The 27,612-nt window shown below is 37.6% G+C and overlaps 1 protein-coding gene across 4 annotated transcripts in view; it reads left to right on the top strand.

Moving 5' to 3' along the window:
• Positions 1 to 27,612, top strand: part of DSCAM (DS cell adhesion molecule) — a 461,893-nt gene that overhangs the window by 294,380 nt on the left and 139,901 nt on the right. For all 4 annotated transcript variants that reach the window (XM_052674351.1, XM_052674353.1, XM_052674354.1 and 1 more), the window contains exons 6-10: positions 757 to 1,032; positions 3,525 to 3,821; positions 4,618 to 4,893; positions 17,726 to 18,004; positions 25,886 to 26,005. In XM_052674351.1, the coding sequence (XP_052530311.1) occupies positions 757 to 1,032; positions 3,525 to 3,821; positions 4,618 to 4,893; positions 17,726 to 18,004; positions 25,886 to 26,005 (1,248 nt within the window). The remainder of the gene's footprint in view (positions 1 to 756; positions 1,033 to 3,524; positions 3,822 to 4,617; positions 4,894 to 17,725; positions 18,005 to 25,885; positions 26,006 to 27,612) is intronic.

A 27,612-nucleotide genomic window follows, 5' to 3' on the forward strand; every position in this document is an offset into this window, starting at 1 on the left:
TGTTTCAAATCTTTTCATCCTATTTTGTTGCAATATAAAACACGTATTATTAACTAGGTTCTACTCCATTTTAAGACTGACTTGAAAATACTGCAGTCTTTCTGTGTTAAAGCAGAAAATTTAGTGAGCCCACACAAAGAGGCATTTACATGAGGATAGATCCCACACATGTTTATGACTGCATCTGTTGTTAACATTTCAGTAAGTACTTCCACTGTTAAAAACAAATCTGGTACTGTAATTGTCATTTACAACAATTGTTCACATTAGGTATTGTTAACTATGTTCCTTTTGGAGGAAATGAAACCAGAAGATGATCTTCAGAAATGTATCTAATACACCAGTACGAAAGTCCACACTGAACTAATCCAAAGTAATATCCTGCCCTTCCAAAAGATGTAGTATTATTGATTGCCACTTAGCAACAATGCTGTTACTCAGTAGATCTGTTCCTACCATTCATTTAGGCATAGTCTAGGGGGTTATATCATATGTTAAGTAGGTTAATCCTTATGTTTTGTGTCATGGATGTTCTTGGGGGAAATGCTTGTTCAGAGCAAGCACAATAATCTGTGGTGATTTTAAAAGTTTGTTTTATTGCTGCTTTTTTTTTTTTTTTTTCCAGAAGGATATGGATGTGATTTATGTTGTTTGTCTTATCTGAGGGTTAAGGTGTTACTCTCATGTAAATGTAGATGTATACTTAATGTTCTCTATTTCCCTTTCCCTCTCCATTGTTTTGGTTTAAATCTGCAGAACCACTAAAAGCCACAATCAGCCCACGGAAAGTAAAAAGCAGTGTTGGTAGTCAAGTGTCCTTGTCCTGCAGTGTGACAGGAACCGAGGACCAGGAGCTCTCATGGTACCGTAATGGTGAAATCATTAACCCTGGTAACAACGTTCGGATCACTGGGATCAACCGGGAGAACCTTATCATGGATGGCATGGCTAAGAGTGATGGTGGAGCATACCAGTGCTTTGTGCGCAAGGACAAGATGTCCGCTCAAGACTATGTTCAAGTAATATTAGAAGGTGAGTCACTACCTGTTTAGTGATTCTAATCTCCATGTTTTACACGTTGTCTTTGGCAACACTTTTGTAAAGTGAAGTACAGGAGGCTCTAAGCAAGAGAAGAGGGTACCTTTGAGCTGTTGGCAGATGTTATTGTGCCTCCCTACTCTGAAGAGAAGAAAACTGTTGGAAGGTATTGATTTGAAAAATATATCCCTCCTGAATAGTCTTCACTGTCCTTTTTTTTTAGAGATGATGGTGTTGATTTTTTTACACTACTTTTTCAACAAGACATGTGATAAGCGATCCTTATTCAGGACCAGACATTTCCTTCCTGGTATGGCATTTCTGGTTGGGCATATGGGCGGAAGATCTAGAGATCATTTTAAGTATTATATCATATTAAGTACCTGACACAGTGTTCCACATGATAATCAGGCAGTTTGTACAGAGCCAGTTCATTAATGAGAATGTAGTGCAGTTGTGGCATGGACACTATTTTTAGTCTTTACAGAAAAAAGAGGAGATTACCTGCCTGGACCAAGTTACCTCGGCAACCATCTCCTGTGACTAACAAAGCCTAAAGAGCGTATTGATAATCTATCACAATGTCGAGAGAGTGCAGGTTATCAGAGAGTAACAGCAGGAAGATTTCAAAGACACCCGGGTCTTGCTGGGAAAATACTGTCTGCTTTCATCTCCAAAAAAAGCCTGTCACTTGAATTAAAAAAAAAAAAAAAGAAGAAGCAGAGGGATGGCAGAGGTACATGGTATGCACACTCAAAGATTTATTGGTCTGGTGACAGTTTCCTTTCAGGATAAAAAGCTTTTTTCCTATTGGTGTTGTTTTGTTTTCTGAGGGATGACAGTATCTACTGCACAGCAAAGGAAAGGAAGAGAGTCAGAGATGGAAATAAATAAATAAATAAATAAAAACTCTTGTCACACAACTGATGGGACAGAAACAAGACAGGAAGAAAGAGGAGAAAATTATGAAATCAAACCAAACAAAATGCCCTCTTCCTATCTGAGGTCTTTCAGCAGTCTGAGAATGGCAGTACCTTATGATTTTCACTATTTGGAAAGCAAAGGAATACTTTGGCACTATTTTTAATTTTACTGTGACTCAGCATGTTTTGGGGCTGGCTTTATATCTATCATGCCTACTTTCTCAGAGTGATGTTGTACTGAAATTGCAATGTAAAAATTATGATTTCCAAGGGTATTATTGTGGTTTAACCCCTCAAACACGAGGGTAAGTACATAGCAGAGTGTTTGTAAGGAGGCAGTATATAGTACATAGTGCTCTCAAATAGAGCATGAGATTTGTTAATCCTATTCTGGCAACCTCTGGCCTGTATGAAACTGAAAGGAGTTGTCCATAAGGGGCTTCATATACAAGACGTATTTTCATGTTTCTTTGGACTCTCACTAGGTAATGAATAGCCTTTTCCTTCTGTTTCTTGCAGATGCTAACACTGTAGGACAATTAAGTTAGCTTACTTGCCTCTTGATTCTATAAAATCAGATAGTAGCTGGCAAAACTGCTGTCCAAACTTCTAGCATGCTTGCTGTGTTCTGCACACTGCTCTTGACATGTGGCCTCTTGTACTTTTGCCCCCAATTATATTGAAATCCCTTATAGATACAGCTTTGAAAGTATAATTTTCAAGGGAGAGCATGCAATATGTGATTTCAGAAGGAACTTTCTAACTAATAGCAGAGTGTCATCATTCCTAAGTGTTATTCCTCTGAGCTCTCTGGGCAGGTGGTTATTTAATCCTGCTTCCTACTTAAAACCTCAAAGTTTCTGTCTCCATGCATTCTCTTTATTCATTTGTCTGGTAGAGGATGAGTGCATTGTGACACGGATAACAAGAAAAATTATTTGAACATTCTCATCACATAAGGTTATTTATCTGCAACACAAAATGACCACAGAAAGAAATTGGCATCACTATTGTTACTTGCTGCCTCTATTCAGGAAAAGCTTAATTCAGTACTTTTCTAAATGCGATAATGTGGGTCAGGACTAAACTGAATTGACACAGCTGTGTGAAATTAGCCTATGCAAGTTATGCCTGGCTCATTGACAGAATTCATCTTTAGCTTTTAAAGGAGATGAAATGTACCAGGAAAGGAAAAATTCAAAGCATGTGAGGGGTTTGTTGCATGTCATTACTGGTGAACTGTGTATGACTGACACCTCTCTGCAAGAACCTGACAGTTCATATAGCCCTGCAGAGCCCCCATCCTTCCATTCAGGTGCTTTTTCCTGAGTGGAAGTCACTATCAAGTTTCTTAGCGACGATAAAGAAACTTTCAGTAAGGAAAGAATTGCGTAAGTAATCTACCAAAGTTTGTTTCCATCTCTCAATAATTGAACTTATGTCCAGGAATACAGTTATTTACATGTCTTCTAAAAAAGATTTTGTCTTGTGACAAGCTTCAGGATAGAGGGAACAGCTTTACAGCATGTAAGCATTCTTCTCTTCCTTTTCTTACTTTGGCAGATGGTACTCCCAAAATCATTTCTGCCTTCAGTGAGAAAGTGGTGAGTCCGGGCGAGCCAGTCTCCCTTATGTGCAATGTGAAGGGGACCCCCCTGCCTACCATCACTTGGACACTGGATGAAGATCCCATTGTGAAGGATGGCAGTCATCGTATCAGCCAGATTATCACCTCTGAAGGGAATGTGGTCAGTTACCTGAACATCTCTAACACTCAGGTTCGAGATGGTGGAGTTTATCGCTGTACTGCCAACAACTCTGCTGGAGTCGTCCTGTACCAGGCTCGAATAAACGTAAGAGGTGCTTGTCAAATCAGCTCCTCAAAAAAACACACATAACTCATTGTAGTGGAGAAAAAGATTGTTGCATGTGTTGAAAAGAGTCTTGGAATGCCTAAACCAACTTACTGTTTTCCCTCTCCTTTTCTTCCTCTTCTCTTTTTTTCCAACCTGCCTTCCCAGACCCAGAAAATGTATGATGCGGTTAAACTTTGGAAGATTTCTCTTTGTGTTCTGTAGTCTCTTTTTCGTGTACTCATCATTACTAATTCACATTTTCTTTACTTTAGTCCTGTTGTGCATGTTTTTTCTTTTCCTTTCCTCCTTTACTTGTCCAGCATTGATTGTAATTATTCATGTATACTATACTTTACCTTGCATTTCTAGCTTTACATGGCATAATACCCATCGTCATGGTATTATACTTCATATATATCAAAATAAATGCTAAGTTTGTCAGTGTTCTCATGTGTAACAGAATTTTAGCTTTGTATCAGTGCTAGTATTTCACATTGATTAAATCATCCTCAGACTTTTAATTTGTAATGCTGCAAAGATTTTATTAGACGAGTGTTGGATAATGCAAACATATACCCCCACATAATTAGTATGTATGCTGCAGGGTGAGGAAAAACTAGAGCACACAAAGATTAGGGAAACTGCTTAAATGGCTCTTAAAAGCAGAAACTGTCAAATACTAAGTGTTGTACAAGCCGCATTTGTAAATGTCATTAACATTGGTATATTCAGAAAAAAAAAACAGTCTATTTTCTCAAACAAACGTGCCTATATTCACGAGTTCCTTTTTACTTTCCCAGGGCCAGCAAGCATTCGACCAATGAAAAACATCACAGCAATAGCAGGGCGGGACACCTACATCCACTGCCGTGTAATAGGCTACCCGTATTACTCCATCAAGTGGTACAAGAACTCTAACCTGCTTCCCTTTAACCATCGTCAAGTGGCTTTTGAGAACAATGGGACATTGAAGCTTTCAGATGTGCAGAAGGAGGTAGATGAGGGTGAATACACATGTAATGTCCTTGTTCAGCCCCAGCTGTCCACCAGCCAGAGTGTTCACGTGACAGTGAAAGGTAAGGGTAACTTGGAGAACTCGAGCTGGGGTAATGGCTTGTAGTTTATAGAAATGCAAGACAGAGCATGTAAGATTATCTTGTCAGTTAGATAACGAATCCTTAAGATGATTAATCCAGATTTCTGTTCATTTTTAATGATGACGTAAATAATAATCAGGCACTATTTCTTGGTCTTCCTTGATTTTTACCCTCCTTTATTCAATTAAGAGATCATTGCTTATTAACAGGAGACTGCTTCTTAATGGGAAACAAGCTTTCTGTTGGCAGTTTTCGTGACAGCAATTTGGTCAGCGAATGAATACTTTGTGACCTAAATTTCACTGGTGACTCTTTTTTCTGCTAAGTGGCTGTCTACATTTTCATTAGTCAATAACTTTCTAATTTTAAACAAGATTAGAATTTTGAAGCATGTTTTTCCATCAATAAACAAGAGACAGGACCTACAGACATTAATTGTTATTAAGCAGGTTTTTCTGACTGTCCTTGATGCTGTAGAAAGTTAGTACTATAAATAAATTCTAACAGGATGTTTAAAATCTATTAACATAGTCCCAAATGAGGATAAGCTTAAGTACTTCAGAAATAAATGAGAACAGAAATTTTCCTAGCATTATGTTCAGGCTATTCTGATCTTGGTAATGGTCAGACCTATTCACAGGGACACAAAAGACATAAAACCTTAGTGCAGTTGCACTTGGTTTTGAGCAACAGGACCACTCTACAGTCCACCCATGAGAGCCTGTAGGATGAAGTGTAATTTCACTATTCTTGAGGTTCTTTGGAGCTTTTCCTTGGCTCTTTTTCTTTTGGTGGTAGAGAGGAGGGAAGAAGTCAATTTCTGCATCTGTTCTCAGATAAGAAACAGAGATCACAAGTAAAATTGCTTTGTTACAGACATCTGAGCCTTTATTTTCTTTCTCTTTGGTTTGTTTAGCTCTTTCTTGTTTTTAATCTGAACTGAAGTGATTGCTAATTATTTCAAGAGGTCAGGAGATTAGCCATAAGCTACTAGCAATTTGTTCTGTGAAAGACGTAACATCTTACACACCTGAGACCAACAGGACCACTGATCATATCATGTATCATGAAAAGCAAATGTAACCATTTATTTTAACGCATCTGGTGTCTTGCTTGATGTCACAAAAATATTGCAGATCTATTGAGGGAGCTGAAGAAATGTGTCCTGAGTTAGTTAATTGTGTTGCTATTGCACTGAGAGCTTAATGTGGTAAATCTGGCGAGGAATGCTGCCTCTTAAATGATACCTTTCTTCAAGTGATGGTAAAAATGAATATAGCCATGTAAAATAATCCAGTGGTCCATCCTTGGCTTGAGCAGTTATATAACATTACTAGTCACTGGGAATGTTAGGTGCAGTATTGTTGTTACTTCCATTAGTTACAGATTACAAATTTGACAATTCCACCTTAGAATGCAAATTGGTCAGTCCCATCAATGATTATCCCTCTATCAGTGATGTTGCATCCTACAGCTTGAAGATATTCTGCCTCAGTCTGAATATTCAACTGCCAGAGCTGTTGGCAGGTCATAAATCTGAAAGTGACTGTGTGTGGTCTGAGTAACTAATATAAAAATGTGATTCATTCAAAGAGTGGGTGAGATGCCACTGCACCTGTGATACGGGCTTCTCCTGCATGTGGTCTAAAGGCAGATGCAGTGGAACAGTGCAAGTTGCAATATGAATGGTGAATTGCAATGTGATTTGCACGTGCAAAACAGATGTGTTAGTGAGGATCATATGTATTCCTCTGGAGCTGCCAAAGTTGGCTGCAGAGACTGTGCTAGGCAGTCAGCAAGCCCTGTCTTGCCAAGACACTCTGTGAAGAGGTTACTTTCCTGACCTCATATGCTAAACCCAAAATATCAAAGCTTAGCTTCGTATTAATAAACCTCAAAAGTTCTCAAGGTTCTGTGGCTGGAGGTTAGTACTGTACAATGTTTACTGAAATAGATATTATTTTGTTCCATAACCACACTGTGATTTTATCCAACTTATTAGCAGATTGTAGAATCATGGAATCACCAAGGTTGGAAAAGAACTCTTAAGATCATCCAGTCCAACCATCCACCTATCACCAATATTTTCCACTAAACCATGTCCCTTAGTACAACATCGGAACGTTTCTTGAACACCTCCAGGGATGGTTAGTCATCCATGGCCTGCTTCAAAATATTGCTAATGTTTATGCTGTCATTTTCCTTTTAAGACTTCCTAAGGGAATGTGATGAGTTTTCAGACACTTACAGTTTATTCCAAGAAACAAGAACTATGGCTCTGCTTGCATTGTTTAGAAGAACTGTGAGATATGACATTGTAAGAGGAGTTAATGTCAGTGCCAAAATCTCCTTATTTTATCATTCAACTTCTTGTATTATCACTCCACTTATTTAATCTCCAGAGAAACAGAGGGAGGATTATTGCTTGTGTTCAACACTGTGGGTCCTTTGGTTTGTTCTTATTTCCGCTACCAGCTTACTGGGTGACCCCAGACCAGTGATTAAGAATAGGTGATACTTAATGAACTGTAACTTTGTATTTTGTTTCATTCATATTCTGTTACAAAGACATAATTACCAGTTTCCTCATGAGTTTTTCTGAACTGATCATCTGTGGCATCAGAGTACTTCAGAACTGAGTCCCTTTTCAAAACCCACCTGGGCGTTTAGGATCTCTTTGGAAAATGGCAGCTGTGGCACAAACTAAATCTTTATCTACATATTTTTTGTGTTCAATTTCAGAAGCTTATAGCTTGATTTTTATTATTTTTTTTTTTTTTGCAGTTTACTTGCTTTTGTAAAGCATTTGTGTGCACAGAGCGCAGCTCCAGTTGAAATATATATGCTTCTCCAAGTTCTTTGTCTTTCTTAAACAAGTCCCATTATGCAGACTGGTTACTCACTGGGAAAGACGGACTGAAGTCATTTAATTATCATAATCTCAGAGATCCATGACAAAGGTAGATACAGAATTTGGCTCTACAGGGAATCACTTTTCTGCATTATGTATACAAGTGGCCATTCTTGTCTGCTATGCTCTGCCTCATTTACACCCATTTTCCAAATTTTCTAGTATATAAAGCATCCTCTTTCTGTCTTGAATGAAGTTGCATCAAAAGCACCATTCAAATAAAGATATTCAACAGCATGAGCATGTAATTAAATACAAAAGGATTGCCCATTCTGTAGAGTATTTTGAGATATTTATAAGTATCCAAATGAAAGCAAATTCTTGAGGATATTCTTTAGAAATCACTGTAAGATCTCAGAGAGAACAGAAAGTTTCACAACAAACTTCTGAATGAAATCCTGACTGCCAGAGAACCAGAGTTTGCTCTGCACCTGGCAGGCTGTCAGGAAGCCAAAAGGCTGGGCCTATCATCTCCTTATTATTTGACCTTGAGGCAGGTACTTCTTTTCACTGTTGATCAGAGGAATCAATTCAAGATTACATTAAATCTGCTGCAGCATTTTTAGGAAGATCTGATATTCTTGACCACATGGGCACATACCCTAAAGGCCTGCATTGCCAAATGACTGGGCCAGAGGTAGGTGGCATGCCATTTTCTCCATCCCTTGCCTGTTGACGTGAAGAATCAAACTCTGTAACCAACCCAAGTAAGATTACAAAGCAGGTACGGTTTATTCAGTGCTGCACGTACACTGGGTGCAAGGGGGATAGATCCACCTAATTTGCACACTGTGTGGAGAAACCATGGTACAGATATAGGCAAAACTAATATATAATCAATAGTTTTCCCAGAATTCAGATGCATAATCATTACACCCCCGAGAGTTTGTTAGCATGCAGACCCTCCCCTCTTGTGCATGCATAGTGGGTCGTGGGATGAAGATTTGTTGTTTTTCTCGTGAAGGCTTCTGACCTTTCTCACTGTAAACTCCTGGCCTTTCAGGGGGCATCCCCCCAAACCAGTTTCTTCTTGCCCCATGGACATCTAATCACCTCCCTGCTGAATGTCCTTGGGCTGTTCTCAAACCCTTATCTTTATGGCCTTCATCCCCCTTACTATCCCAGTCACAGTGTCTGCCATCCCTTATTTTCTAACAAGCTCTACATTCTTGCTTCTATAAACTATCTCTAACTATTCCTCTTTACCCCCCTTATTCTCAGTCACTGTGAAGCCTTCTTGCCTTTTTACTTTCATTTGTGGGGCCTGTCTCACCTTTCACCTGTCCATTGTCTCTGGATCTGAATCTTGGAAGCTAGCAATCCTGTAAGATAACTGATGGAAATTTGACTGAATATGCTGGCAGGAAAATAAGCAGGTTTCTGCTTGGCAGACGCAGCACTGTTGGAACTGTGCCTGAGTCCTAGAGGAGCATTTTGGAAATCAAGCTATCTTGGCATTTATTTTTTTCGTTTAGACAAATGAATTGGCCAGCTCTGATTTCTGACAACAGTGATGAAATCTACCCACGATGTAATGCATACATAAATGGGTGAGGCTATGGCTCTACATTCATACTGAATTTCTGATATTTCTTACCTGTCAGATGCTTGTCTTTACAGCTGTAATCACCTTTCAGTATGTTTTACTTTGGCCTGTGTTAAATGCAGTTTCCTTTTAGCTTCTTTGTAGACTAAACTGAGCACCCTCTTCTTCTCCTTCTGTAAATGGAAACAGCATTTACTGACATCCTTAAAAGTACTCATCAAGACCAGCCTTGCTAAGGATACAGCATGGGTCCTTGCCAAAAACAAAATTATTCTTAGTAGCACTAGTTTCTCTGTCCTTATTTCACCCAGCTCTAGTGGTTTGCCAGTTCTTATACATCTGCTGACAGCAGAAGACTATTACAGGCTGATATCCTACATATAGGAGAAGAATATTCTGGAGAAGACATGGGCTTTTGATCAAAGTATGATCTGTCTCCAGCTCGTCTTAATCCTTACTCTTCTGCTCTGCATTCCAAAACCAGTCTGCCCTCCACATCTTTCTCATCTCAGCCTTCATTTTCCCAGTGCCTTGTTTCCATGACTCAGAAGTGGTCTTTACCTTCAGAGCTCCCTGCATTCCTCTCTGCCAGCCGTTAGACTCCCTGCTTTCTGCCAGTCTTCATTTTCTCTATCTCCACAGGCTTCTAGTCTCTCTCTCCTTTGTGTTGTCTTCTCTCATTGATAGTTCTCTATCCCACCAAACTGCTTTTTTATTCTAACCTCACATTTCCAGCCATTTTCCAACTTCAATTTACCAGCCTTCACGACCTCTTGAATCCCATCGCAACTTTTCCCAACTTTTGACTTTCTTCTGCTTCTCCTAAGTCCAATTCTGCAAGCCCCTTTTCTTATCCTGGGCAATGTTTTGAGTTTCTGCTCCATTGCTTGCTGCTGTTGTCTGCATGCCTAGTAAGAGAGGCTAGTTTTCCTTTCTGTTTTGTTGGCCCCATGATCTCCCCTATTCCTCTGTACATTCAAATTTGGGCACTCTTTTGATGACTTTCCATAGGAACAGCAAGAGCATTTGATGCTTGTGTCTTCACCCGCTGAACATGAAAGCCATGGTGAGGCTGCTCAGATTTTCACAACGGCTTTTTATTTATTTATTTATTTTCTTTTAAGGTATGATGAAAATGCAGTATATCCTTACATTTCAACTCTCTCTGCCTATTCTCGGAAGTGACCAGACAGTTGTAGCTGCAACCTTCCAGCTGAAATGACTCAGCCTGAGGCAGACACCTGGCATGGAAAAGTGCTATCCAAATAAAAGTCAAATTGCAAGCAAATAAAAGTAAAAATAAAAGTAGTCTTAAAATGGGAAGTGTTGTCAGACAAAATAAGAGGTTATATTACACACCCCATCTGTAAGTTTCATATTTCCACTGAGAAACAATCCTACTAGAGGCAAGGTGGTAAAATAATAATAGCAACATCAATTCTACAGGATTTGTTGGATCTGGAAACGTTTTAAAAGCAGGACTGAGTCATTATCTTTTGTTTTGTTTTGTAATTTATAGTTTTCTCGGCTATAGTAAAAGCCATCAGTATTAAGTGGTGATTTTCTTTTCATCTGTCTCATGAGACACTCTTCTCATATGAACCGCCCGCTGCTATTCACACTTCTCAGACACAAATTAATTGATAAAGAAGCCCCTGTGAGGAAGGATGTAGCATCCAAAAAAAAAAAAAAAAAAAAAAAAAGTGTGGTGCTCAAAAGTGCTTTTTCTGATCTTGCAGAGATTATGGTATGCCATTGATTTAGAAAGTATCTTCTTATCTGATGGTGAAGTGATAGCACTTCACCTGTTGTGAACTGCAAGAAATTGTATCAGCCTGTTTCTTTTTAGAAAACATGCAAACCTAACAGAGGATTTCTAAAAAAAACTTAATTTTTCAACTATTTGAATAGATTCTTTACATTTTTCCCAGGAAGTATCCATCTTTTCCTAATATGCAAAATGTTATTGGCGGATTTGAATTGCAGATCAGTTCTAAGTGGGCTCTTCTGAGTACTGAAAACTGCAGACACAGGAGGGGAAAATCTCCAAGAGGGAGCCTTTCATTGCTCCTTTGGACGATTGTGCACACTGTCATCAAACAGTCTGCTAATTTCTTTATGCTTCATGCAATCTACAGTGTGGATTAGATGAAGTGTGAATTCAGCTTTGTACATATATGTAAGATATAACTTCCCATGCATTATTGATTGAATGTTGCCAATGGTTTGAATGAAAAAAACTTCTGGTTTTGAGATCCTTCAGACACTTCTTTCATTATACTTCCTGCATTTCTTTCTCTCCAGTGCAATACCTTTTTGAATCCCTCCAAGCTTGTACACCCTTCAGGAAGAAATAATCAGATCTTCCAAAGTAACTGGAATTGTCATATGCGTAAATCAGAAAAGTGCTGTGTGATGAGAATGGGTGTCCAGTCACAGAAAAGATCCTGCAAAATCCACTTAAAAGTCCTCCTCAGAAAACAATGTGGAATGAGCCTTAATACTTGAATAAGAGTTCAAGACTTACCTGTATATTTAGACTTGGGTTCTTCCAAAGCTAATAGTCTTCTGTCTTAGAATGCAGCTGTCTTTAGTTTCTGTTTGGAAAAAGCCATGTCTTGCTCTTTTTGCATTCAGTTATGTTTGAAATACTTATATATACGTTTGTTAGAATTGTTCTTAAAAATGCTAATCACTTTATTTCTAGTTGGTTTGTGTAGCAATGTGTATAAGTCCAGATAGTAAGTGTGTATAGAAAGCAAGTGTGCACGAACACAAGAATGGAAGTATGGAGTATGCTGCCCTAACTTGAAATCAGATCATAGTACAAAGGATGCGTAGAAAAGAGGACACCAACAGTGTGGTAACAGAAGGGTGGTGTAAAATTAGCTCCTTGTGTGCAATCATAGAATACTGGTGAAGGAGAAGTTAGTATGAAGCCAGTCAAACTACTTATTGGAATAATTTTCAAAGCACAAAGTCCTTCTCTTTCAGAAGGTTTCAGAAGGTTGAAGTCCTCTCTCTTTCAAATCTGGAACTTTTGGTTCCAGTGATTTAGTTGTGTTCAGCTTTTCACAGTGTTACCTGAGGACAGAGATCACTTTAGATCACAGGGGCTAAATAAGAGCTATAGCTCAGGACAAAGTTCTAAAAGCGTATGAAAAGTAGTGGACTGGGTGAGTGCTTCTAGATAATGCACAGCCTGCAAGATGGGCTTTTTATCACAGGGCACTTTAACAATGAATGTAACAGCTTGTTGTATGTACTCTTGCATTTACCCTATGGCCACAACAAAAATGTTTCCTCTTTAAAAAATGCATAAGCAAATGCATCCCCTTGGGCAGAGAACGTACTGCCTTCATTCTAGGCTTACAGGGTGTGATCCCTTCCCCTCACAGTAGAGGCTAAAATAGGGTGATCTGATAGATAGGTGAAGCACTCTTGGCTTCTGCATAGCATTTTAACTGATCCTTTGTTTTGAGGGAGCTCTCAGAACAGTATTATATTGCAAAGAGGAGAAGTGGGGACTGAGGCTGGAGAAGGTGCACAGCAGCATTTGCTCTGTGATACAGTTGTGGTAAGATTTTGAAGAACTTTGGATATTTGGTCAGTTTTGGTAACTAATGAACCTACAAGCACATGGAAACATTGTGAACAGCAAAGACATTGTAGATGGTGATTTGGTTCTTTTATTTCCAATGCATACATTTAGGACTGTAGAATATAACAGTATTTTCAAGACAGGATGCATTAGCAGTCAACGAGGGAACACACTATGTGTCTCAGATCAGTAAATGCCATTGACAGTTCAGTGAATGACGTGCCCTACTGATAAAGCCCAATAAATAAAAGAGAGAAGCAGAAGAATCCCACAAGGGATGGAGATGTTTAGATGAAACAGTCAATGGCTGGCTAAACCATGACTAGGATCTGTGCAAATACAAAGCAGTTTTGGCTTTTGCAGTCCTAGTGCATGAAATCTTGGTTTACATGGCTTCTTTGAGATCTTCTATGAATGCTCTGAAAGTAATCCTTCCTATTTTACGATACTGGCCTACAGTGTCAGAGGCAGATTGTTAGTGGGATGGCAGTAAAGGCTGAACCTGCCATCAATATTCCATTACATTTTGTTATGGTGTGACTGATGGCAGCAAAAGGGCAGTCTGACACAATGGCATCTGAAGTGAATACTGTGTACGAAGCAAAGATGTGTCAGAAAGCGTGCAGAAAAATGACACCTATTGACATTCACTGACACCTGCTGAATGTTTATGGAGACCAAACAGTGGATGTGAGAGCAGTGAGGTGGTGAGTGATGCATTTCAGCAGTGGCAAAAGTGACAGTAGGTCTCCTCTGCTGATGCAGGTTGTTGTGAGTGTGGCATGCAGGCTCTTGTTCATCACTGGTGAAAATGCACAGCTAATGGTGCTGACTGTGCTGACAAATAGTGTTTTGAGGCTGAGAATTTACTCTATCAAAGTGTGTTATTGTGCTCTTTGTATGTGTTGTAGTTTCCACGGAAATAAATCAGAGGTGTTACGTTTGGAGTGACCTACATAGTTTGTAGCTATTACTTTGCATCAGCCACTGTTGTGTGTATTCATTGCTAAAGTTATGTCATAGTGTGGGCTCCTCCAACAGAGTTATTGCATGAAAATCATTCAGAGAGCAGTTTCTAGTGATAAACAGGAGAGCACAAGAGAGCAATGGTGTGTTCACAAAACTGCTGCAGAAAGCAAAGCATCTGCAGGATGTTTTGTTTTAGTGAATCATCTGAGCAGTTTCTTCCAACATAAATCCCACAGAACAGAGAGCAAGAAATTAAGGATGTTCCTTTCTCATGGAGAGCATCATGGAAGCCTTCTTTTATAATGATCTCCCAAAGGCACAGGAGATGTTGCTAGGGCACAAAAATATCATTTAAATCTTATACATTAACAGTAAAAAGACTGGCCCATAATCCTCTTTTTAAATAGACAATTAATTCAAGCACTCTTCAATAAAGCATCCCCAAGCCATTGCACTCAATTGCATAGAGCACAGATTGTCTTTTGACTGTTGTAAGGGAAGAAACATCCCTTTCAAATACACAACACATATGCACATACAACCCTTTCAGTATATGGGTAATATGTAACATGTTATATGAAGTAAAATAATTTAGCAAACAAAATCGAATAGAAACTCTGAAATATGGTGAAACAAAAGCTACACATAGAAAAGGAAAATACTGTGATACACCTTAAAGTATTTAAAATACATTTTAATATATCTATGTCCTATGGTAACTTTTCTCTAAGATTTGAAGTAGTGTACACCCATCCTGCTTTTTTGTGCTTTTTGTCAATGATACAATTTTTTTTACTATACAATTTTACCATAAATTCTCAAAGTATGCTGGTTAATTAAGCCAGATATTTCATATTGTTTGTCAGCTTTGTTTACTTCAGAAATACCTATGGCAACTTTTGATCTAAATGACTTCAAATGTGTTTTGTTCTCTTTCTATGCTTTTAATAAGTGATTTTTGGTGATTTTTCCCATCTTCAAATTAGCAAGAAGACCTGTGTTAGGTCACATTATCAACCCAAAACAGTAAATACTGTAGCTGAAAAGCATTATTCCGTACTTTGAAGTATGGAGATATCATACTTTGAAGAATAGCCCTTGACTATTCACTTTTTTAAAGTACTGATTTTAAATTACACAATGCTTTTCAAAATAACCTCCTTGTCAGGAGTGCGAGCTGCTGCAGGTTGAATATACATTATATATTACGAGGCAGAAATAAATGTTGGTATCTTCAGTATCTTAAAAACCTGGGCAGAGGGAAAATGTGCTGCCTATAAATATTTTAACCGGTATACGAAATGTTCTGCAGGCTGTTGCTTGAATTTTAGAGTCAGTAAGTGTAACCTTGCCAATCAATATTTTGTGGAAGAAAATACTTCAATGTGACTTAATGGTCTTGCTCGTGGATTTCTTCATTGAGGAGCTGGAGAGTCAAGATGCACTGAACAATCCTTGAGAAGTATGTTATCTTATTCCTGGTATATTTTTGTCTATGAAAGATAAGTTCAAGTCTGTTACATGCTCAGCAGAAAATATTGAAGCAGTTTGCTACTCTGTTCTGAATTTTAGCTTATCCTTGGTAATGATGCCTAGAGAGAAGAATTTAAGGGAACGTGCAGCAGAGATGTGCTGGCTAATACAGTCAGTGCAGGGGGTGCAGATAGCTGCATGTAGCAAGGGAAAATGTGTCAAAACCTCCTGAAAAATTCCTACTTACACTGTAAGCTCAGTGTTGCCCCTCTGCTCCCTGTGAGGAGCTGCAGCCGCCATCAGGCCTCCCTTCAGCTCCTCTGCTCAGGGGCCTCAGCCTCTCCTCACACACCTTGCCCTCAGAGCCTTCACCATATTTGGATGCTCTCCTTTAGACATTCTAACAGTTTCATGTCCTTCTTGTTACTGTGGTGTGCAAAATGATCTGTCAATGACTCAATGATCTGTCACATGAATGTCTTAGGTGCACTAAAGCAATTAGAAGAAGCAGGCAGATATTTTGTCACTCTGTGTAACACTGGGTCCCAAGAGAGAAAGAAAGAAGTGACAGAAAACCTATAAGAAGAAGCTATTATACTCTGCATCTATATATCTGAAGCCTGATTTAACCCCTTTGTGACAGACATGCACTGCCATAACATCTCCTCTTCAAATGGCATCGTGGCTTGTTCTGGAAACAGCAGAGTTAACATCCTCTTGCACTGTTACACTCACATACACCAGTGTATATCACTGAACAACGCCTTTGCCATTCAGAGGGATTGGTATCACTTTTTTCATGAATGGAAGAGCAGCCAACAGGTGCGATGATGAAAGCAACAGCATCAAACTACTGTAATAATGGTTACAAATATCAGTCCCTGTCATCCAGTAGGAAACTGACAGAGGAGTAAAAAAACTACTAAGAAAGTAAAAGAGGTGGCATGCATTGCAACCATTTTTGAGAGCTTTTCTGCTTCTTCTCTACTTCAGTTTCTGTAAAAACAAAGTTTTCATTTTGCTAAAGGGTGGTAGAACAAAAGACACACAAGTAAGCACAGAGCCACCAGCTCTATTTTCTTCTGAAGCTAGCTAATATACAGCAGTATAAATGTTTCTCTGTGGATGTCCTTTGAACTTTCTTGTTAAAGATGTTCAAGTGTAAAGATGTACACATGTATAAGGACTGTATACAAGTAATCTCTCGGTCAAGAACAGGAATTGCACTCCTATTTCTAAGATACATAACTTCTAAGAGCCTTCTCTTTTAATAAATGAGTATCTGAGTATTGACTGCAAAGCTGGTTTTATAGTTCCCTCAGGAGAGACCGATGGAAAACTGTCAGGTCAATCAATGCCCTGGTTGTTAGAGTGCTCCCCTGAGATTGGGAGAAGGTTCAGACTCCCACGGCTGGTTGTGTATTTGATTCCCAATATGCATGACTTTTGGCAAATATTTCAAACAGCTGGGAGAAAGCAGGACATCTCCATTACTTCCTGTTTGTTTATTAAATCCAACTCATTGCTTTATTTGTTTTTATTGGAAGTACCTGAGAACAAAATATTTTCATTAAAGATAAATTATTTCCTATGATGGAAAAATAAAGGGGTGCCTATTTTATGTTGTTTTTTTCAACCATAGAATAATGAGGAAAAAAAGTAAAAAACACCATCAAGCAAAATACAGTTAGCAGTATTAAATGCCAACTTGGAAGTTTAGAAATCAGTTTTAATTAAAGTTTACTGTTGTATCAATACTATTTGTACCTTTTACTGCGTAACTTCACACAGTCTTATTAAAAATTGTGCCTTGAATCAGAAAAAAAGTAAGTTCCAGGAAGAGTTTTAGAATCTTACACACCCTTTCATCACATTTCATAGGCAAACTGGAAATTCTTCTAGATCTATTCTGTGATCCTAAGCAAAGCCTTTTCCCCAGACTGTGAAAACTGGTGAGCTCCTCCTGGACTACCTCAGGCAACCCCACATCTGCAGAGTCATGACCTGTCAGTGGGATTTTTTTGAGGAAGGACTGATTGCTCTCACAGGATTCTGCCAATGGTGATCTTTTGTCTCTAAAAGCCAGGATCTCACTGATTCTCATTTCTGCTTAATGCATTTGATAGCCAAGAAAAAGCCCATTTCAGAAAGGTATCTGCAAAAGATGTAACTTTTATTAGTTAAACAATGCCCTATGGCTGTTGATGCTATCACATACTCAGTTTTGCACATACTAAATATCAGTTCCATTGCAGCTTTTTCAGAAGTGAGATCGTACCTGCAATAGCTCCTCTTTTCTCTTTTGTTTCAGTTCCTCCTTTTATCCAGCCTTTTGAGTTCCCAAGGTTCTCCATCGGGCAGCGGGTCTTCATTCCCTGTGTGGTTGTCTCTGGAGATCTGCCCATCACCATCACCTGGCAAAAGGACGGCAGGCCCATCCCAGCCAGCCTTGGGGTGACCATTGACAACATTGACTTCACGAGCTCCTTACGGATTTCTAATCTTTCGCTGATGCACAATGGGAATTATACCTGTATAGCTAGAAATGATGCGGCAGCTGTGGAGCACCAAAGCCAATTAATTGTGAGAGGTAAGTAGACATAATTGGTTTGAAGGGCACCAATTAAGTGGATTTCATCAGTATTTTATAATGACATCTGTTTGATGGGAAGTATAAAACGGGAAAATATGGTAATCCTTCTTATCATAAAAGACAACGCACAGAGAGGTGAAGCACAGAAATCAAAAAAAGATTTTTCTATCTAAAAGTAGTGAGTCTTGAAATTAATCAACAACCCTGAGTTGCAGAGTGTGAACAGGGTAGCCACAGCACTGACTTCCCAAACAACTTTGAGGAGCAAGCCCACTCCTTGGGATCAAGTGTTTCAAAGGATATCAAATTAATCTCTGTTATTTTTCTAGGCTGATTATCCTCATTTTTGATTTAGAGCTGCTTCTCATATAACATTACCTCAGTATAAAAGCAAAACATTTATAATGCCATTCTTTTTCTTGTTTGTGTTTATTACTCAAATAGCATGATCCACTTGCTCTTGCTCATTTCACAACATTTTTCCTTGAAATAAATGTGAATATAGAACTTCAGTAAGTAAATATTTTATATGAAGAAGATCTTTTAGAGAAATACTTCCCACATCTTACGCCTTTCAAGTCATACTTTGGCCAAGTTCCCTAGAGAATATAACTTTTGATATATTTTAAAAGTCAGTGTGCAAAATTTAGTATGCACACTTAAAAAAAAAAAATTAAAAAAAAAAAAAACCTACTTCTTTTTCTTTCTGAAAGCTTTACAAACTGTTTTTAATTTTTCACTTTTTAATAAAGTAAAGCTATTACTTTCTTCTCCCGCCACTATCTCCTTCCCACCAAGCCATTAGACTCATCAAAGTAAAGAGGCATACACTGTAATACTGTAAGTGCCCCTGTTTATTTCTGCCTGTTGAAGATCACGACATCTTATAAGTTTACCAATATATTTCTGGCAGTGGTGGTGTAGCTTTTCACCATGTGTTGCCCCGGAAAGGCTTTCTGGAGTAGCAGTGCTGAAGTTTACAAGGGCTACTCAATTTTTCCCCTCTTGCTTATCTTTCTACCTCAGCTAGTGCTCTGCGGCAACCTTCTTTAAGCCCTTCTCTCTCTGTCTATTTAAATGGTAATGGCTTAATCAGTTTTACTTATACATCTGGGATAATAATTCCCACTCGGAGGGGAAGAGGGAAATATAATATGACATTTGACCTGAATTTTCTGCCAGAACCCTGGACTGACCTCTTTCCCTCAGTATTGAACTGCTTCAGCTCTCTTGTTCCACAGAGGTCAGAATGTAGACATTAGAGGGCTAATTGTAATCACTACTAGTCCCCATCCAACCCAAACTGCACATATCTCAGTAAATACTTGATTTCCTTCTCTATTTCTCCTCCAAGTTTTCTGATCCCTCCTCATCTTTTTGTTCTTAGGTACAGTGTAAAGGAAAGTAGTAGCAGTATTTTTCTAAATCCATTGAGCAGTTTTTCTCTAAGTAAAGGAAGAAGAAATGGCATTTAAATTCCTCTTGTGGAATTTAAATGAAGAAAACAAAGGGAATATGAATGTTCCCCACAAAGTCCTTGTCACCATTTTCTTTTTAAAAGTACTCAAAATGAAGACTGACATGTTTTCAATATACGTGAGAGTCCGTATAATTCAACATACTACATAGAGAGACCCCGAAGTATCATCTAAATCCGATCCATTTCTAAGATGAATGGAGAAACCAAGCCAGCAGCTTGTTGCTACATTGTAACCATTAGTACATAAATTTTTGCAGAATCCATACAGCCATGTAAATACTTTGATGTTTTTCTCCCTAGTATTTTATCTCTCTGATCGTGTGTGTCCTGTTGCTTAGCATTCTTGTTTTCCTGTAGATTTCCTATGTTCTTCCTACAAATATTTTTGATATCTAAAGTGAACTACCATTTTGCTAGGAGTATTAAATGGCAAAAGATAATCACTGGTCTGTTCAAATTTGTGGGCACCTCATGGTTTGTCCTCACTGCTTCTGTTCCCATTAGTCGTTCCTGTTATTTTGTGTTGTTTAAAAAGAACTAAGCAACAGTAAGAAGACAGCAAGGCTGGATTTTTCCTGCCTTAACTATCAGAGTAGGTGAGTAGCTTCCACAGATTTTCCTTGCAGAGCATCATGTATTAAATGGAAGACAGTGAGAGAAATAAACTGAGGGTAGAAGGCTGTTGAGCAGATCTGCCACCCTGGATTAAGAAACAATCAGAGCAATCTCAGTTCTCTCTGCCGTGGGTTTCTTGTTGAGGAGCTGGAAATAAGTCTTAGCTACATGTTCTGGGCATGGGTCTTCCAGTACTTCTCCTTTCCAACAAGTTACTGGCCAATTTCAGACACATTTGAACAGGGGAAAATGCCTCCAGTGGAGCTGAAATTTTTATGAAATAAAAAGCAGTGAAAAATCTTCTGGTTGGAAACTGAAAAGAAAGAGCTCATAAATGTATTATAATTGCACAGGTGCTGCAAGAACAGAGAATTCAGTGATAGCAATGGGTGCAAAAACCATGATGTTAAAATTCCTGTTAATGAATAGATCATTAATTAAAACTGAGACAAGGTCTTTAAATATCTAATAATGCCCCTTAATACGTTTAGTACATTAAGCATAAATGTGTTTTCATTTTGTACATGCCAGAAATATTGCATATCATTATGTAGGTAAGCACCAAATGAGCAGTCCATGAGCCTTGAATATAGAAATTATCAGTCTGCTTTCTTATGGTTGGAGGTGGTGAGATGCAGCAAATGCAGCGATGGAAAAACAAGGAAAAGATTTATAGTTGCAGCTAGTATCAGAATTCCTTTACTTTCTTTGCTGCAGCTTTGCAGGTTACCCTTGGATGATTTTCTTTCTATGTAATGTTTTCATTAGACAAACCTAATCAATGCAAACCACTAGGCTTTTTTTTTTCTTTAACCGCATAGCAAATAGTTTCTCTAAACCAGCTAAATTGACCCCTTAGGTCCAATGACCAAATTTAATAACTGTTCGTTTTTCCTAAAGTACAGTGTTTAATGATCTCATTCATTAATACATCAGTCATTGCTTTGGCTAATTAAAATTCTTCCATCATTTTGACAGTATGATTTAAATGTAAAGTACAAATATTCCCTGTAAAAATGAAACACTGTATTCTAGGTAAACGGCATAGATTATTTCTTTGCTTACTTCAGTAGCCCACTGCAGGAGCTTATGTTAGGAGCCCTTCAGGATTGTACTCATCTGTGCTTGGGAGGCAAACACATTTCCAGGGATTGGAAGTCTATGAAGGAGAGTTTGAGTTTGTCATCTGAATCTCTGTCATAAAGATGAGCCATAAAAAATTTTTGGATTTACATGAAAAAAAAAATAAATTAGGAAATGTCAGCATACACAAATTAATTAAGTTACTAGCTAGTAATGTCCATCCTTTCAAACTGAAATGACATTAGTAAGTGGTGTCTTCTTAACATACCAACTCATATTTTCTCATCTTGTCAGGATTGTTTCAAACAAGTAGATAATTTAAATGTTTTCCTTCCTTTAATATGATAGTGTGGCATTTATGTTATTTTCAATATCCTTTTGTAATTTTTCTCATCCTTTGTTTTCCCTGTGTGAGAGCTTGAATTTGCTAATCATCATGTTGATGGAAAACATGGTTTTTAGATCCTTTGAGTTCAGCTATTAAATAGTTTACTTTTGCCAACTTATTGCTCTTACACTAAATGATTCAACAACTCGTTTTTCATCACAGATCCATGGACTGTATTAAATGAGAGATCCTAACAGAAACTCACTCTTAAAGCAATTTCAAATGCCCTCTTTATGGACTCAAGAGACTGGGGTGGTGAAACAAAGGAGATAGTAAAAGTAGAACTCTTCAGTCATATTCATAAGCTATTTCAGGTTCTTTTCTTTTATAAATGCGTAGAGGAAGCTCACGCTTCTATGACAAGAGAGAGAAGAAGGAATCTAATTGCTTTATTTCTCCATTAGCTCTACTTAAGCACATCAGACAAATGAACTTGGTTAAGTTTGTAATTAAGAAGTCTTCTTTAAGGGCTAATGAATTCCTTAAAGATAAAGAAATAGTGAATGTTGCTTTGTAATCTGATGCTAAGTATCCAAATCTTTACCAAGTAGTAAACTACTTCATCTTCCAAAATATGATAGCACATAGCACCGAAGAAGTTATTCATCTGAAATAACATTTAGAAAGAAACTATATAAGGGGAAGAAAACACAGAGATCTCCTTTTACTTCTTATTTCTATATGCAGAAAAATCCTGTGGTTTTACATGGATGGAAATAATTGAAAGGTCACTGAATGAGTAATTTGTTTTGCTGTAGCATCATTTATGATTTTTATTGGCAACATTAAAACTAAGGGTCGAGTACACCTGTCCTCAAAATCACAACAGCAGTTTACACTTCTGGAAGTAGTCCTAAAGTACTACCTAAAGGAAGACTGAAATTTCACTGAATATATGGAAATCGATGCTGTTTCCAGATGAAAGCACAGTTTTTGCCTAGGTTCATACATACTCTGTTTATGGAGCACTACAGAGAAACAGTATGACTGCTGATCATACGCCTAATTCTGAAGCTTATATGGCAAAATTCAATTTCCATAGTTGCCTTCCTGACATCACATTCTGTGTAAAAAATAATGGTTACAATTAATGATACCAAGAATGTGAGAGCAAGATCTTATGTTTTGTATATACATAATAATAATTTAAGCAAATAGTATTTTAAGGTCTGATTTCCTTTATTACATAAGGTGCATAATATACAATCTTTCTTTTTCAGAATTCAGAATTCTGCTTGTGCCCCTCCCCATTTAATATACTAATCAAATTATTTCCTGAAAAAAATGACAGTACATGTCATCAATGTCATCCAGAGTAGATGAGGAATATAAATAAGTAGTTTTTAAATGAGAAGGAAATAAAGAATTTACAAAAATTTTGTATTATAGGAGAAAATTTAGAACAATATTATGCAATTCACACTTTTCAGTGATAGAAGTGTCTGGTAATCATCAGTTATCTCGTTGCACTGATTTTAATCATTCACCTGTAAAACTGACACAACTGAGGTGAATTTTGGGGGACAGAGGAGATGGATGAAAAGTCTTTCAATTTCAGAGAAAGCACACCTTTTAATTCAATTCAAATAATCTTGTGAAGTCAAATGCTTTTAGTTACATTAACAATACATGAGTGATAGTCCTCTTTCCTTTGAATAATCTCAAGAGAAGAACCTGAATATATTGCCTTTAATTTTAATTTCTGAATATCCTTAGGCCCTTGAATTGACCCATTATTCACTACAATTCCACCTCAATTACCTTCTGTCTATTGGAATGCCACACACTTATATTCTCTCCTAGGTGATGTAATGAGAGGTAATTAGGTTTGTAAAATCAAGAAGGTGGTTGATAAGAGGGATATGGAATGATTCTTCATCAGGTCTTCCATTACTGAATGCAGGAGAAACACAGTAAAACTAAGTGGAGGTCTGGTTAAACCACAAAGGAAGGAATACTCCTTTTTACAGTGCATAATGAATTTTTCTAACTTTCTAGCTAAGGAAGTTGTGAAAATAATATTTGGCAAGTTTAAAAGGTGATTAGGCAAACCAACATGAAACAGATCTTTAAATGCATAATAGACATACAAGGGCATTTTTGGTCGCTGAGGAAATGCAAAGGGAATGAGCCATGCAATCTCCCTTGCATCTCCTCCCCAAATAACATGTCAGGGTCAGCTTCGCCGGGGTCAGCATGCTGGACTATATACATTTGTTATGTATATGCAGGTTTATCACCAGTTGGACTTCTGTGAATATAGTTTGTCCATACACTTTAAACTCCACTATCTTTACCTACACAATATCTTTTAATCAAAGTGGTGTGGAATTTGGGTTGGTGTTATTTGTTTTTTGGGGTTTTTTTGGTGGGTTGTTTGTTTTTTAATGAGTGGGTTTTTTTGTTTGTTTTTTTGCTTATTTGTTTGTTTTGCTTATGGTATTTTTTGATAAGCAGCTTGTAATCGATTTTTTATAAGCTAGGAGTAATAATTTATTTACAGTTCTTCAGGTGAAACAAGCTGATGCCTTCATACTTAGTATTAAATCAAATATATTTGTACAACTAATTATTCATTTTGTCTGCTTTGGAAAATAAGTACTTAGAACTCCTTTGTGTTAGATGATAAACTGAATATAGAACAGTGAGAACTGTTTGGAAAGCTGAAATATTTGACAGCAATAAATATAATAACAGTTTCCATTATGGAAAGAGGAGAAATAAGATCTCTCCTAGTACAAAGGTGGCTCTAGCCAACTGTTGTTTTTGGTTCCTTCTGTTACCTGCTAACACGTTCCAAGAAAGTGAACCTTCTTTTTGTTAGGCAGTAGGCAGCTTTTCACTGTATCTTAGGGATTCAGTAAGCAAATAGGACAGATTAAAGGATTATTTTCTCTCTAAAGAACTGTTCTCATCTTTTAAAAATCACTTGCAGCTATGAGGGTGGAAAGAGGAAATTTGGAGAGGAGCACTGCATTATGGAGGCATAGGAGGAAGGCTCAGGCCGTTGTGAGGAGAATTCTCTGCACTTGGGGAATATCTTTAGATGCCTCCAAGTTTTGGCACTCCTATCCGTACCCAACACTGACAGCTTAAGTTTCTCTTTAATTAAAACTTATGACTCTAGTTTAACAAGAGATGCTCTTTGTATATAAGAGTGTTTATAATAATAATTAAAAAGTCATTTATTATAGCATTGGTGGTTTTGCTGTGCTTCAGCCATATAATTTTTTTCTTGTGTAAGCAGTGTATAAGCAGTATTGTACTTATGGCCATTCCAAACTGTTTCTGGACCCTGAACAAATGTTCACTGTATTGATGATCCTTTTCTTTGCAGTCTTAAATCTCTTCATGTCACATCCCCCTCCCATACTTCCTTTATTAACATCTGCCGTTTTTGGGTAATGGAAATTTAGAAAGGTGGGATGGGCCAAAGCAAGAAAGGATGTCAGGGCTTTCTATTCTGCTTTCTGCAGTTTCCAGACAAACTCAGCCGTGGCTGGACCTTGGGAAGCTATGAAGTCATAACCATGCATGTGTCCCCATGTGCACATGCCCTAACTGTTAGTTGAAGCAATGAACTACTAGGATTTTTCCTTATGATGATAGATCTCAGCATGCTACTGTACTCAATTTGAGATGAAAAAAACTTTATCAAGCTCATTGACCTCGCTACATTTTCTCTGTACCATTCTAAGAAACAACAACAAAAAAAAAGAACTTGTGGAATAAGAACACAAATCATTTACTGTTTACTTCAGTGCATGTACTTCTTCATTTCAACTTAATCTAAATGTAATGTGTTGAACCTTTCTATGTCTCTTTGTTTGAAAAGAATTCAAAAATCCTCATTTTAATATGAAATGATCTGATTGTTATTAAAAGCAATTTACATCTTCAAGGTTATTTACACTATATAATATTTTAGTTCTTTTTCTGAAACCTGCCAGTTCACTGTTGTTAGGAAAAACAAACAAACAAACAAAAATAAAAACCAACCACAATAAACTTCAGTTGTTCTTTGACATCTGTCAGACCTCCCCATTTGTAAGAAAGTATTTCTTTTCTGCTTACGACATTTTGGTTTGTCTGTTACTCCACTTTGTAACCTCTCCTACAATGAGATTTTTATTCACTTATTTTTACACCCTATCAAAACTAGTGCTTTTGTTACCTTTGGCAAGAAATGCATAATTTTTTTGACAGTAAGTAAATAATTTCATAAAGCCAACTTACTGTGTCACTGGATCATCCAAAAGCTGCTTTTAAGTTTTGTGCAAATTCTCACCACTTCTTTTGCTTCTTCCTGCAGTGCCCCCTAGGTTTGTGGTTCAGCCAAGTGACCAGGATGGGATATATGGAAAAGCTGTAATTCTCAACTGCTCTGCAGAGGGTTATCCTGTTCCTACCATCGTCTGGAAGTACTCAAAAGGTATGTTTCTCTCTATGATCAATGGGAGCAAATTAATTCTATTTTAGTTTACTTGCTGCTAAGCTACTGGTTTAAACTTCATGTAGATGAAAGCAAGTGGAGTACAATAAGGGAAGTATTTGTTTTTACAGTTCCATCATATTCCAAAGCACACTGTGCTGGCCACTGTCACAGATGCAAGGCTGACCTCTATGGCCTTTTAGATTGCCGTAGAGAATTTCTGAGTTTGTGGATGAGCTTATGTGTTAGCTATGGTCTCAGCAGGAGAGCAGTGTAGTGGACAACTGAGAGGGAAGAGATGTGCCTTTAATTGAAACAACCTCAGAACAAGGTTCACAGACAGCATTTGGCTGACTATTTTTTTCCCCTTCAAAATTTGTGATAACATGGCCAATCATAGCTTCTTTGCAAAGAAGAAAGGTCAGGTAGCATTAGCATAAGCAGTAATTTGGTATGCACTTTACATAATGCTTTAACATTTTCTTCTCATGTAACAGAACGTTAAAACTGCCCCCACTTGACCCTAAGTAACCACAGGAAATTGACTACTTTTTAATTAAAATTTGCTGCCTGTTAGGTTTCATCCTCTTGCCTGTTGTCTTCTGGTTGGTTTTAATGAGAAAACAAACTCACCAAATTCTGTATCCCTTGTATGTGAGTTAAATCTTTAATGAACTTTAAACGTGCATCAAATGAAACACAGACAATCACTAAACTAGGTGCTATAAGGAAATCCTTATGCTCCATGCAATGTTTGGTTTCCTTCGGATTTAAATCTAAATTAAATTTAAAGAGAAAGCACAGGGGGAGATGAATGTTCATGTTAAAATCTAGTTTTGCTTATAATTCATAAATTCAGTTTTGTGGCAAGAAGGATACAGTTCAAAATCCCATTAATCATCATGTTTTAATTATGGATATAGGTCACAAAGAAGTAATTCGGTTTTGTGTTGTTTGTGCGTTGAAATAGAAGGCCAAGTCAAGCTAGCTGAGTTATAATTAACTGTGAAGAGATAAGCTGCCCATTTTAATAAAGGAGAAAGGGACAGTGATTTGATTTTAGTGATATTCTATCATCAAGAGACTGTTTTTAATGTTTTTGATTAACAGCTCTGAAGTAGTCAAGTCATTGAAAGTTTTAGTTAATACTTGATGTAGGCATAGCTATCAAATTGCAGTTTCAGTTTTTGGTTAAAGTAACTCTAGGTGAAAAGGTCAGTGTTTTTACTGAAGGCTTTATTTTTCCCAATATATGATTTCACTTTCAATACTTGGTCTGTACAGTTTCCTAGGCTGTCTGGCACATCTTGCCTTAAAATGACCCTTCATATAATTAGCTTATCAGCTATGTTTGTACAAAATTCTGAAATAATCAATCAAATAGTAGCTTATTTGTATGCTCCACAATAGAGCAGAACATGCAGATCATAGCTTATTTGTATGTTCCACAATAGAGAACAAAGGACATGTGTATGCCTGTAGGAAAGTTTGTGTCATTGGCCTTTTGTGCATGGAGAAAGAGAGCTCATTCTTTTTATATGCTGGGAAAGACAGGTAACTGATCCAAAGTTTCTGGAGCGTAACAGAGATCAGTGCAGACACTCCAT

The sequence above is a fragment of the Tympanuchus pallidicinctus genome, unplaced genomic scaffold (assembly GCF_026119805.1).
Source record: "Tympanuchus pallidicinctus isolate F22 unplaced genomic scaffold, pur_lepc_1.0 scaffold14, whole genome shotgun sequence".
Classification (NCBI taxonomy): domain Eukaryota; kingdom Metazoa; phylum Chordata; class Aves; order Galliformes; family Phasianidae; genus Tympanuchus; species Tympanuchus pallidicinctus.